This window comes from Cottoperca gobio, chromosome 17 (genome assembly GCF_900634415.1).
Source record: "Cottoperca gobio chromosome 17, fCotGob3.1, whole genome shotgun sequence".
NCBI lineage: Eukaryota > Metazoa > Chordata > Actinopteri > Perciformes > Bovichtidae > Cottoperca > Cottoperca gobio.
This window is the reverse complement of record NC_041371.1, coordinates 20,444,903-20,459,123: the sequence shown is the minus strand read 5'-3', so window position 1 is coordinate 20,459,123 and position 14,221 is coordinate 20,444,903. Positions and strand designations below refer to the sequence as shown.

The 14,221-nt window shown below is 43.1% G+C and overlaps 1 protein-coding gene across 1 annotated transcript in view; it reads left to right on the top strand.

The window, feature by feature from the left end:
• The window catches only part of scp2a (sterol carrier protein 2a), a 29,194-nt gene extending 23,946 nt beyond the window's left edge, over positions 1-5,248 (top strand). Inside the window, exon 16 of the mRNA XM_029453984.1 lies at positions 4,674-5,248. Within this exon, the coding sequence (XP_029309844.1) occupies positions 4,674-4,769 (96 nt within the window). The 3' untranslated portion in view covers positions 4,770-5,248. The remainder of the gene's footprint in view (positions 1-4,673) is intronic.
• Positions 5,249-14,221: the final 8,973 nt, after the last annotated feature.

Genomic DNA, 14,221 nt, shown 5'->3' with positions numbered 1-14,221 from the left:
TAAGTTCCACGCCAAGTCTGTCTCATTCCTGGGTTATGTGGTGACCGAAGGCAGCGTTCAAATGGATCCTGCAAAGGTGTCTGCTGTGATGTCGTGGCCGGTTCCAGAGACCCGTAAAAAAACTGCAGCAGTTCCTGGGGTTCGCCAACTTTTATAGGAGATTCATCCGGGGTTACAGCACAGTGGCAGCACCACTCACTGCGCTGGCCAGCGTGAAACAGCCGTTTCAGTGGACAGCAGCCGCTGACAAAGCCTTCAAGACCCTCAAAGCTCGTTTCACCTCAGGCCCTATTCTCCAAATGCCTGACGCTGGACGGCAGTTTGTGGTGGAGGTGGATGCTTCGGATGTAGGAGTTGGAGCGGTGCTTTCCCAACGAGCAGCAGAGGATGGCAAGATGCACCCCTGTGCCTTTTACTCCCGTAGTCTGACTCCAGCAGAATGCAACTACGACATCGGCAACCGCGAGCTACTGGCCGTCAAGCTCGCCCTCGAGGAGTGGCGCCACTGGTTGGAGGGGTCTAAAGTTCCGTTTGTGGTCTGGACAGACCATAAAAACCTGGAGTATATCCAGACAGCCAGGAGGCTGAACTCCCGCCAGCGTCGGTGGTCATTATTCTTCACCCGTTTTAACTTCACGCTCTCCTACCGTCCTGGCTCCCGCAATATCAAGCCCGACGCACTCTCCAGGATGTTTCAGAAGGATGAGGCATCCAATGAGGAGCCGACAACCATCCTCCCAAGCCCCTGTGTTGTTGCTGCCTTGACCTGGGACATTGAGGAGCAGGTCAGAGAAGCCATCTGGAACCAGCCGAGCCCCAGTGCATGCCCCTCTAACCGTCTCTTTGTCCCAGCAGATCTGAGGTCTCAGGTGATTCAGTGGGGGCACGACTCTCGCCTGGCCTGTCACCCCGGAATCACACGCACCCTCCATCTGCTCTCCCAAAGTTTCTGGTGGCCGTTGATGAGGAAAGATATCCAGGAGTTTGTTAGAGCTTGCCCCACTTGCAACCAGCACAAGACCCCCAGTCAGCCCCCAGCTGGGTTACTCCAGCCTCTGCCAGTGCCCATGCGACCCTGGTCCCATATCTCCCTGGACTTCGTTACGGGCCTTCCGCAATCTGAAGGAAACACTGTCATCCTCACCATCGTTGACCGCTTCAGTAAAATGACCCACTTCGTGCCCCTCCCAAAGCTGCCAACTGCAAAGGAGACCGCCCGGGTGGTCTTGGAACATGTGTTTCGAGTCCATGGTCTGCCCAGGGATATTGTGTCAGACCGAGGCCCTCAATTCTCTGCGGCCTTCTGGAAGGAATTCTGCAACCTTCTTGGGGCCACCGCCAGTCTGTCATCAGGATTCCACCCACAGTCGAATGGTCAAACGGAGCGCATGAACCAGGAGCTGGAGAAGGCACTGAGGTGTGTGAGCTCACGCAACCCCCGTGCTTGGGCCCAACATTTTCTCTGGGTAGAATATACCCACAACTCACTCACCAGTTCTGCCACCGGACTCTCCCCCTTTCAATGTGTTTATAGATATCAACCTGTCCCTCTGCGCTCGCCTATGCCCGCCGCTGCCGCCACACATGGGCCCAGGCTCGCGCCACACTCCTGAAGTCCAGTGCAAGCTATGCTATCGGAGCCAACCGGAGGAGGACCCCAGCACCAGTTTACCATGTCGGACAGAAGGTCTGGTTGTCGGCTCGAGATATACCACTGCGGGTGGAGTCGCAGAAACTGGCGCCTCGCTTCATTGGACCCTTTCCCATACAGAGGGTCATCAGCCCTACGGCGGTCCGACTACTGCTACCCAAGACCATGAAGGTACATCCCACCTTCCACGTCTCCAAGCTCAGACCTGTACATGAGAGCCCACTGGTCCCAGCAGCACCACCACCGCCTCCTCCTCCGCGCTTCCTCGACGGTGGCCCCGTCTACACGGTCCGGCGACTGCTCCGCTCTCGACGAAGGGGTAAGGGCATCCAATATCTGGTGGACTGGGAGGGTTATGGTCCTGAAGAGAGGGCTTGGGTTCCTGCTGGAAGAATTGTCGATCCGGCCCTCATCACTGAATTCCATCGCCAACACCCTGACCAGCCATCTCTCCGACGGGGTCGGCGCAGGGCTTCTTGCCATGTAGATCCACTTCCAGGCCCTGCTGCCCCTGCTCCGGTGTCTAATCCTGACCCTGAACCTGGTTCTGAGCTGGGGCCCTCGGATGTCGAGTCTTCTGATGGAGACGGTGCCGCTGAGGATATGGACTCTGACCGCTCAGAGGAATTCTGAATTCTGAATTCTGAATTCTGCTCTGCTCTGCTCTGCTCCACCCTCGTTAACCTACCAGCTGCACTGCATTTACCACTCATCATGCCCTGTATAGAAAGCCCTGTTTATCAGTCAAAATGACACCGTATAATTGTTTATTACTTGTTAAGTTAAAAAATGTCAGCTCAAAATTGTCTGCGAGCCATATCGCGTTATTGAAAGAGCCATATATGGCTCGCGAGCCATAGGTTCCCGACCCCTGGCCTATGGTGTCCCTTCCAATTTACTCCGGGCAAACGTATCAGAGCGTCTGGCCAACAGAGCTGGAAAAGTGCAATCTGGTTCACGTCATGCTGATGCTGGAGAACAGAATGTACTCTTGTCGCAGCCTCTCAGCTTCCTCCATGCTCTTTGCTGATGGGTTGATGTATTCATCAAGATGTGCTGTGAAGAAGTGAGGATGAGCTACTCACAGGGACCCTATATACTATATTCAAACCCCAATAAGCTCCCAAAACGCTAGCTGAACGCTAGCTGTACTGTAGCAACACGTTAATAATTAATTAATAATTAATTAATTAATAATAAGTTACTCTGTCGTACTGTATTCACATACTGTATTCCGTATTCACGTATGTGTAACGTAACTTATGTGTAATGTCTACATAACTTATGAAGTACACGTTGGGTACGTCGGAAAATTTTGAACACGCTCAAAACGTTATCACAGACTCAGCGTTCAACATCGTAACACAGCGAGCTCTTAACGAATACTACTTATACCTTTCCTTATATCTACGTACACCAGCGCGTTGCCGATATTTTGTATACGTTATGCATTTGTTGGGTATTCGTCTGATACATTTTGTATAAGTAAGTGATACTCTATCAATAGGTTAGACATGCTTATCTGTATACGTTCACTTTTCCGATCCGATGAAAAGTTGGACGTACTCTGACAAAGTGTGAGCTATTTTTCGTATACGTTTCCGCCATACGTGTGACAGGGCCTTGAGAACTGAAATTGAACAAGTAAGATGTTCTGTAATGTTTTATCCATGTTTTATTTTTCCCTATCAAATGTAGCCTCTTATTCTTTTAATGATGTAACATGACCCAAAGCACATGGCTTTGATGGTCCAGTAGTGTTGTGCTCAGGTACTTGATAAGTCCATGTGAGCTTGTAAGCTTCTGGCTGTGTAGCTGTCAGTATGTTGTTCTCCAACTCTCTCTCCACCTTCTGCTCTGCCAAGAGCACCAAAGCCAGGGGCCTCTTTAGTTTAAGGGCCAGAATAAAGCTGGAGCTAACAAAATAAAAAGGTGGAGCCTATTAAACACTAATGAGTTAAGTTTCAACGTGTGAGCGAGAGGCTTTATTTGATCACAGATCGGACAAACATCTTCTTTTAGTGAACATACTTTTCTTTAGTGAAAAAGAAAGAATGTAAGGTAATCATAAATCATAAGCTCCCTCTGCATAAATAAAGGATACATATATTTACATTTTAAATAGCAGCATTGTGTGTGTCTGTTATATTTTACTATTTTAAATACGGCTCTGTTTTCCACTTCACTTTATCACGATCCGTGATAAAATCCTCCATCCTCCCATCCCTACTGTACAGGTGGGTGTAACCTGTAACCTGCTAAACATCTTTCTCGTGTCTCTTGTGTTCTCCAGCAGCAACAGGGGACAAAAAAAACCTAGCCGAATTTGAGATGTGCATTTAAAAGATGACTCTCAGCTACGTGAATGACTCCCTGATGATGCTACAGACACACAGCAGAAGTGACTGTTAAATGGGTTTTAGTGCAGCTGGTCGTTATTGGCTAAATCAATTTCAACACGAGGAAATAAAAGTGTTCGGTCCAGAACACCCAAAAGGTCTTTGCTTTGTGTGATCTTTTCTGCCTCTCAGCACAGAGACATGGCGGAGGGATATGAGCTCTGAGAACACAACGAGTCACTTAGCAGTTAAAGTCACTTAAGAGGGACTTCTTGATTTTCTTTGTCTGTCAGAGATAAGGCTGGGACTAATGTATTCTTATGTGCATGGCGATTCTCTCTTGAAAGGTTATGTCTCGGTGCACAAAAGTCAATAATCTGAAACTTGAAACCCAATTCTTGACATTATAATCGCCTGTAGCAATTTTGTATGACCGGGCTGTACGTTCCTTACAGCTTAACCAATTGTGTGGTGAAACATAACGGATGTACACATGTGCGTCATTCCACCCAAAGTTGGAGGATACTAATATTGTATTATTGAAAGATAATGGAAGTATTTTAATTATGCATTATTACACATGCACTATGTTGTACAAGGTGCTGGGATATGAAATCTGTTGGAGGTAAAAGTTTAAGTAAAATTTAACCTTTAATCTTTTTACTTTTAACTGCTGTCTGCAGGCTTTCTTCAAAGGGAAACTGAAGATTACTGGGAACATGGGCATGGCGATGAAGCTGCAGAACCTGCAGATTGCACCAGGCAAGGCCAAGCTGTGATGCCCTGACTTAGCTTTTTATCCTCTGAGCATCACTTCAAAGGACACATTTGTTGGAAAAATGTATTCCTCCAAGTGCATTTTGCTAATCAACAAGCTCATGGGATACTTTGATGAAGTGTTTGATCTTGAGATCCATAATGTTTCAATGACAGCTGCTACTTTGATATCAGAGCACACTCACTGCATAGTACATACAGCATGTTTTAATATCCTGTAATGTTGTTGTTTAATCTTCTCGACCCATCATCTATAGGTCTTTAGGAGCTGCTTGCTCATACGCAGCATCAGTGCAGATTAAATAAATATGTTGTGCTACTCTGTTTGATTAATCATGCAGCACTCAGTGTGCCTCTAATTTCTATCTATGAAATGAAGCTTGTGATTTAAAGCTATTTTTGTCATTTTGTATAGATTTACGTCTGTAAATTATAGCAAATATCTAATTTTTCTAAAAAATAAATTCTTTTCTAACAATAACAACGTCTCAAGTTTCTTTCCCCTTTTTAAAGACGGGTATATCAATATTTACTATACGTCCATTTCATCATATTTTATTATCAACATACAATATTGTGGTTCAGGTTTGATTTGACAGAAATCTGTTACAGTGTGATATATTAAATATTAAATAGTGTTTTGTCTTAGTGAATTACTAAGAAAATATTTGAGGAAAAATTGTGCTGCTTCTGCTTTTTCCTATTATATTTGTTTTGGTAAATATCAACATAAATCTATGTGGAGAAAGTAGCCTAACACTAATCAGAAGTTGTGTTGACCAGGTGAAGCTCCCTGATGTAACGATGCTCACTTTCACAGTTTGTAATAAAGCCATCATATTATTGTTTGCATTATTCACACACACATTAGATTATAAAGTATAATATGTTCCACTTGCATTATGCCAAATGTTTCCAACAAATCAAACCTAGAGAAATCTGTTATTTTTCTTTAAAGTTAAAGGTCTGTAGTGGCGACGTGTCGAGCATGAGCCGGTGTTGTGGTTGTCTGCCAGGGGACGTCTGGATCTTAAGTTATTAGAGAAACAAGCTGAGCACAGGTTAGTGGCAACTCTGCTCGCAGTCCCTTCCGGAACAACAGCTTTTCTGCTGAGCTGTGTTGGAGAAACATTGATTTTGAACGTGAACGTGCTTTATACAGTGTTTTTACCGGGTTAGATCACCTTGTCTATTTGTTTGGAGAGGAGGAGACCTCTGTGGGTAATTCGGCTCCTCCTGAACAATGAACAATGAAGTAATCCTTACCAGGAGAAGCTGACGGCAATGGACGCCACACAACTTTGTCTTTTGTTATTGTTTTGATTTAGAGACCCTTAGTGGCAGAACATTACATATTGTGCGTTTAAAAGAAAATACTGGAGCACATAACGGCATCAGTGCTGTTTAAAAGTGGCATTGAGTTCTCATACACTACCAGGTTTGTAACTACAGCACAGCTCTCTATTTGTTCTCACTGTATAGAATTCAAACAAAGGGATTTCAGTTGTTTTGTTACTGTTTTTTCAACATGTGTGCCCTCACTCCCTCTTTTTCCATTTCCTCTCTATTTGTCTATTTATTTTCAAGTTGATCCCGACCTCCCGATCCATGTTTCCCCCCACTGCGTACCTTCTGCCAGATCCAGCCTGCGTCCCTAATTGCTCCTATCCGGCAAATTCGCTTCATCCCACCCTGGCCCTTTGCCAGGTGATGTTCAGATGCTGCACAAGCTGCATGGCTGGCCTGCCTCACTCACCATTAGCAGTGGGCTAATGGGTGTTTAGGAGATGTATGTAATGAGCACAGTGTGAAGGGGTGGGAGGAGGTGAAGCGGCGTGATGTCAGCTGAGGATTTTCAGGCTTGGTTTGCCTTAAATCAACTTTAGAAGCTCAGCCTGTGCTCGAATAAATAAGATCGGCTCAAAGTTTTACTTGAAAGTAAACGTTTGTATTGGACTGTGTTTGAATGAGACCCACACACTTTGCAAAGGCCTGGTCTTTGACATTTGATCAGTGGCTTGAATTTAAAGTGCATATCCTATAGTGTGAAACGCAACCACTAAAGCTCACCATCGGTCAATAACGTCTTCTGAAAAAATATATATCCTGATGTGAACTTTGGCATCCTTCTTGCACACATAGGCAGTCCAGCTCTGTGCGCTGACTTGCACTAACAGCCCGCTGAACGGACATGAAGTTAGAATTATACAACAGTGAAACAAGCAATTACATTTGCAACCTTTAGAACTATTTAATTCCCTTCTGAAAGGCTTTCCAAACCTTTTCATCTTCTCCAGCACTGGTGACACATCAAGTGGCAGAGCCCTTCTGAGACATCTTTAAAAAAAGAAGAAGAAATTAACCCTTTCATGCAGGAATTATGACCACCTCAGTCAGGATTTGCTTACCAAGTGTTTTTATTGCTCTTTAGGCATAAAAAACAAGATTTGAATTTTAGTTTTTTTCAATATAGTTTTTTCAAAGAGATATTTATATCTCCATTCAGGTGGACAGTGTGCGTTTATGTGTTCAACTGAAGAAATATGAACTGAGGGGAGTGTAACACTAATAACAAGATCCTTCATTGCAAAGCACCGAGGGCACAAAGCCACAAGACACTGCATGCAATATATAAAGAAATGCAAAAACTTCAAATTGCATTCTAATAACATAAATAAATGGAATTACAGCCAAAACAGTTCCTGCAGATGAAGTTTTTTCAACAACAACAGTGGCAATATTGTAGTGATGCAGCCAGTGATGCATGACGTCCACTTTAGTGGACAGATGAATAATTGTAATTTCCTCCCAAATATAAAATCAATACTTTGACAATTTATGAATTATATGATTCCTTAGTTGTTACTTGATGTCACCAAATTTTTTAGAACTGCAAATCATCAATACCTTGCCAATCCTTCTAGGGAAAGAGACCTTACAGGGTCTAAAGGTATGGGATGATACAATAGAGTTCACTTTAGTGGCTTATGTGCAACTATACCATCAAAACCCTGCACATACAAGAAAACAGCTTTTGAATAGCTGTCCACTGTAGTGACCTCTATGCATGAAAGGGTTAATAACAAAGAAAAACCTTTTGAATTTAAGGGGTGTTGTGGATTATAGAGACTGCACTGGAGTGAAGGTGGCATCTTCTTAAGGGGAAAATTTGAAATAATAAAAAAACAATATGTAATGTCCACGACGTGGGGAGATTTAATTAATATTTGTGAACATGAGCGTCTCAAAGCCAGAAACAGAGAAGTAAGTCTCAGACTGGTGATGTCATCAAGTATTACATTACATTACAGTTCATTTAGCTGACGCTTTTGTCCAAAGCGACGTACAAAAAGTGCAAACAATCATGAGGATACAACTCTGAACAGCAAGAATCTTGTAAGTATAATAGCTTCAAATAGGTACAATCGTATAAGTCAGGGGTCGGCAACCTTTACTATCTAAAGGCCCTGTCACACACATCCGTATGACAGAAACGTATGCCGACGCATACGAAATATCGGCAATAGGTTGATATAAATTGAGGGTAAGTTGTGATCGTTTGAAGGAAGCAGACGTTACGGCAAACACGCCAGACACACGGCCCTGTCACACAGTTCTGTATGGCAGAAACATATATGTACATATATGACGTATATGAAAAGTAGCTCAAAATGTGTCAGAGTCCAAATACGTCCAACTTTTCCACAGCGGTGTTGTAGCTGATGTATATATAATGAATACATAACAAATTATTATACGTATGTCAAACATTGATAGCGTATCACTTACTTATTTAAAACGTATCAGAGCGTCTGGCCAACGGAGCTGGAAAAGTGCCATTTGGTTCAAGTCATGCTGATGCTGGAGAACGGCTAACATGCTGAACGCTAACTGTCCCCCACCTGAGAGAGAACCAAAACGGTTTCCGAGAGAAGAGGACCACTGTGACCCAGATCTTGGCCTTGAGGAGAATCATCGAGGAGGTTAAGAAGAACAACCTGACAGCGGTACTGTGCTTCATCGATTTCAAAAAGGCATTTGACTCAATACACAGAGGCGTGATGATGAAGATACTCAAGGCCTATGGTGTCCCTTCCAATTTACTCCGGGCCATATGGACCATGTACAAGTGTACAAGAGGAAAGGTGGTAACCCCAGATGGCAATAGTGAAGAGTTTGACATCCTGGCTGGAGTGTTGCAAGGGGACACTCTTGCCCCCTTCCTCTTCATCATAGTCCTAGACTATGCGCTCAGGAAGGCCATCAATGGACGGGAGCTAGAACTCGGCCTCACAATAACACCTAGGAGGTCGAGGCGACACCCCGCTCTAGTCCTAACGGACCTGGAATATGCGGATGACATCAGTCTGCTCTCTGACCGCGTAGAGCAAGAGAGAGGGTTTCTTTAAGTATAAAGTGTGGAGCGGCTCCACACACAATGAATGGGAGACTGATTTTGTGAAGAGATTGAATGTACGTGTATTCTCTGTCATCTATAACATCTTTCACAATTCATTGTCTTTGGAGTAGTTTATTAATATTTTTGGACTGTCTTAGACCATAGAAACAAGATGTTTGCATTTAAAAAATGGATGTAATTACCTTTTTAACACTAAAACATACAACCACTGTACAGAAGATGTCCATCGTAATGTTTGCTGTGGCAATTGTAGAATAACAGCACAGCGAATTTCTCTCATCTCCTCAAGCTTCTCTGTTTCCTGAAAGACACTGTCATTGACCTGAAGCAGAGTGAGAATAACAGACAAACTAACATATTTGTGGCGTGAGTTCTGTGTATCTTGACACGGAAATGGATTGTGAGCACATTGAGGACTACTTTAAATGTGGATTTACAACAGATGAAATACTTCACTTGCTTGCTGAGTCACATCCTTGAAAGGATTCTAAGCAGGAAGCAGCTGTGGCGTCCAAAGAATAAAACCGATGTGGCAGGGTTTCAGGGTTACAGATGGATGCACCAACAATGTTGGTTACATGGAATTGTGACTAACAGTGAATACGGCTGCAGGTATTGGATGGTGAAGGTGCTGATCTAAGGTCATGAAACAGACTGCGAAGGCAGCTGTGGTCCTAACTATGTGTGGCACTTTGATGGCGACGACAAGCTGAAGCCATTTGGAATCACAATCAGTGGATGCATTGAGGAGTTTTCCAGAAAGATGATTGAAGCTTACAAAACAAACAATGAAAGATGGTGGCTGAGCTTGTGAAGTGAGTTTGTCCAGTTTTGGATTACTGAGAGCAGATGGCTTGATCCCTGATCCAGTTCTGCTTTCTTCAAACAAGACAGGTAGATGACACATTATGAAATAAAGAACTGTTGAATGTGTTGAATATTTTTAAAGAGCGACAAATTAAATGAATGTGTAAAAAAGTAATTGCCTGTGTTCCCGTGCAGAGAATGAACAATAGGTTAATGAGTGTGGCAAAACAATAATGTGGGTACTTAGTGTAGCGCTGTCTGTCTGACCTTTTAATTTACTGGGTTTATCCACCACATTGTTATAGCTGTGAAGATACAACATTCGGCTTATGTAATGTTTAAAATGCCAAGCTGTCATTTGGTAAATAACAATAACAGCACCTGAATAGACTAAGATAGTGCTTACAATGTTACAATATGTAAATTGTAACAGCATTTGACTATTATGTCTCTGAAGTTAGCTTAAGTAAGAAAATTACTGAAGTTGAATTTATAGTTTTATCTGCTTTTTTAAGATTTAGTTAACTAGTAAAACTAATATAGTGAATATTATAGTGAACTATATAATATAGAAGTTCCCCTGTTATCACAAATAAAAGTAAGCAGTCTTATTTTCAACAGTGAAATGCACTTTCTCTTGGCACCCTGCTGCAGCTCACTCATTTCCCAACAAGTTTTTGGGTGAAGTGATGTCAGCTGGTTGTTTGGTGTTCAGGAGGTTCAATGAAAAGCAAATGTTTGTTCATTTTCAATAAACACAAGTTGTAACACAGGTTGCTCCAATTTTATTTCATATCCCAAATGACCCCTAGACCCTACCACATGTGAACCATTTAATAACCATAGTAGTATGTTGTTGGAAATTACTCATTTAGACTCAGCTTATTGGTGAAGTCTAAAACATAAACTACTCCCTCACCTGAGGTATTCACAGAAAGTTCTCTGCATTGAAACTTAAAATAACATGTTCTTAAACAATGTTTGAAAAAACCAAAGGGGCTAAATGTTGAAGGTGTGGCACTCAGTACAGTTAACTGTAGCTGGAGCACGTCTGATCGCAGTCAGGGTCATGTGAGCTGAAATCTTTGTATCTTAGACAGTGTCCATTACCTACACGCTGCTTTCTAAGAACTTGTTCATTTCATGTCAAAAATTTGAGTAGTTGTCGTAACTGACTGGCAACTCTGAGTAACAGCCACGTGTATGAGCAACAGGTCTGAAGCTGTGATGCTCTTTCCTGTGAACAAATCTGATCCTGTGCAAAATCTGAAGAAAAAGGAGAGGTGTGTCCGACTGGGTGTCTGACTCTCTAAGATGGTCGTTATATAAAGGGTGGTGACGGCCTAGTGGTCTAGTGGTTCGGTGTCCAAATACACCAGATAATTTGTGAGTTCAACACCAGGGCTGCAACCATTGTACCCCTGAGCAAGGCACTTAACCCGTGAGCTGCTCCAGGAGGACTGTCCCTGTAGTTAGTTCTCTGTGAGTCACTCTGGATAAGAGCGTCTGATAAATGACCTGTAATTATAATTAATACTTGACAATTTGTTTCTCCTGGACGTACGGGGGTAAGTTAATGATCTTGGTGTTGCTTGTAGCTCTTTCAGCTCTGATCTAACCGGTGCAGTGTGTTGTTCCACTGTTAAATCACAGAAGCAGGCTTTTGGTGAGCAAGCTCTCCCAAGATTTGCTCAAAGTTATTTGCTGTTGGATGCCGCCTGCAGTTCATGATTTCCAGCAATTCTTCTTAGTCCACACCGTCAAAGTTCACTCGCTCAGACTGTGACACACACTTGAGAAAGCTCTCCACAAGAATACTCTCAACAGAGCCCAAAGCAGCTTGCTCCAGAAGTACAGGGGCAAGCTTTACAGGGAGGTACTTCTCTTTTTGCCAGTGAAATGTGATTATTCGGCCTACACTTTCCCATTCTTCTTTACCCAAATCATGACGTAGGTATGGCACTTTGAAGTCATTTCCCACAGTGCACTGTTCATGACAGTATATCCCTCACAACACCTCCACCACCCATAGGAACATAGGAACAATAACTCATTCTCCATGATCATTTCCCCAGAAAAGGTTATCTGAGAATCAATCTACTCTTTCTCTCTGACACATCTTGTTCCTGACACATATTCATGTTTGATTCCATGGACTTGATAGCTTGTGGCATAGTGTGGTACGAGCTCCCCATTGATGTCAGGTCAGCGGAAAGTCTTCACACCTTCTTTTCTGTACGTAGCACTTACATTGGTTTGGCTTATTTGAAGCTAGTGTTCTGCACTTAAATGACATATTTGAAGCTAATGTACTTAAGATTCTTGGTGTTCGGAGTTGTATCCTCATGATTGTTTGCACTTATTGTAAGTCGCTTTGGACAAAAGCGTCAGCTAAATGAACTGTAATGTAATGTAAAAGCACTCAAAGCACCGACATGAAACAATGTTTCATGTTCTGGCAAACTCGACACATCAGTGGAGTTGACTGTGGTGGAAATGGAAACACTGTCCCTGCTTGCATTTGCAAAAATGACATCTGAAGTTTCTTGTATCTTTATCTGCACAGTGTGTGTTGCAGATGTGTCTGCAGAGAAGTGATACATATCAGGTTTGTGTCTTTTCACCTTCTTGAGCAGTTGCATCACTGTAGTCTTCCACTAGATTTATGTCACAGGCAATGTCTCTCTTCTTGGTTGTTAATTAGCAATCATACAGCTCGCTGACGGTGATATTCTGCTCTAATGAATGCTGCTGACAGTCAGGTAACTCAATGTCAAAGTCATTAAGGTTCCCCTCTGCATTTCTTCCATCTGGAAAAAACAACTGCACATCCTTTTCAATTATGTTCTGTTTTTTACTGTCCTTCATTACGCTCTCTTTTCTTTCCCCCAGGCCTTTTTGGTGCGTACCTGCACAAATGACAGTACACTGCAGTATCAAATCAAATCAAATCAAATCAAATTTATTTGTATAGCCCAATATCACAAATTATACATTTGTCTCAGTGTGCTTTACAGACTGTACAGGTTACGACATCCTCTGTCCTTAGACCCTCACATCGCACAAGGAAAAACTTCCTAAAAGAAACCCCAAAATTAAAGGGGAAAAAATGGAAGAAACCTCAGGGAGAGCAACTGAGGAGGGATCCCTCTCCCAGGACGGACAGACGTGCAATAGATGTCGTGTGTACAGGATAAACAACATAGTACAAATACAACATTTGACAGAAATTATGTTGTGTTGGAAAAAAAAGAAATAGAAAGTTTGGATGAATCCAGGAAAATGTCAATAAGGCTTCCCGGTGTCCAGCAGGACCAGGTCAGCAGGCGCTGTCACGATTCATGATCCTGACGTAAACTTTATCAGTGGCAACCTGCCACATGAGAGACAGACACTCCGGGGATGATACCCCGGATGGTGAGTTAGTAACATACATTTACATAAATGCATACAGATAGAGAGGGAGGAGAAGAGAGAGGGAGAGAAGGAAGAGAGCAGGGAGGTGTCCCCCGGCAGTCTAAGCCTATAGCAGCATAACTAGGGGCTGATCCAGGGCAAACCTGAGCCAGCCCTAACTATAAGCTTTATCTAAAAGGAAAGTCTTTAGCCTACTCTTAAATGTGGAGAGTGTGTCTGCCTCCCGAACACAAACTGGAAGCTGGTTCCACTGGAGAGGAGCTTGATAGCTGAAGGCTCTGGCTCCCATTGTACTCTTAGAGACTCTAGGAACCACAAGTAACCCTGCAGTCTGGGAGCGTAATGCTCTAGTTGGTTTATAAGGTACTATGAGATCTTTAAGATATGCTGGAGCCTGACCTTTAATTGATTTGTAAGTCAGGAGAAGGATTTTGAATTCTATTCTGTATTTTACCGGGAGCCAGTGCAGTGCAGCTAATACAGGAGTAATATGATCCTGTTTCCTTGTTCTAGTCAATACACGTGCCGCTGCATTTTGGATCAACTGAAGAGTCTTAAGCGACTTTTTGGGACAACCTGATAACAATGAGTTGCAGTAATCCAGCTTTGAAGTAACAAATGCATGGACTAGTTTTTCTGCATCATTTTGAGACAGGATGTGTCTTATTTTTGCAATGTTACGTAGATGAAAGAAGGCAGTCCTTGAGATTTGTTTTATGTGGGAGTTAAACGACAGATCTTGATCAAAGATGACGCCAAGATTCCTTACAGTGGTGCTGGAGGCCAAGTTAATGCCATCCAGAGCTTCTA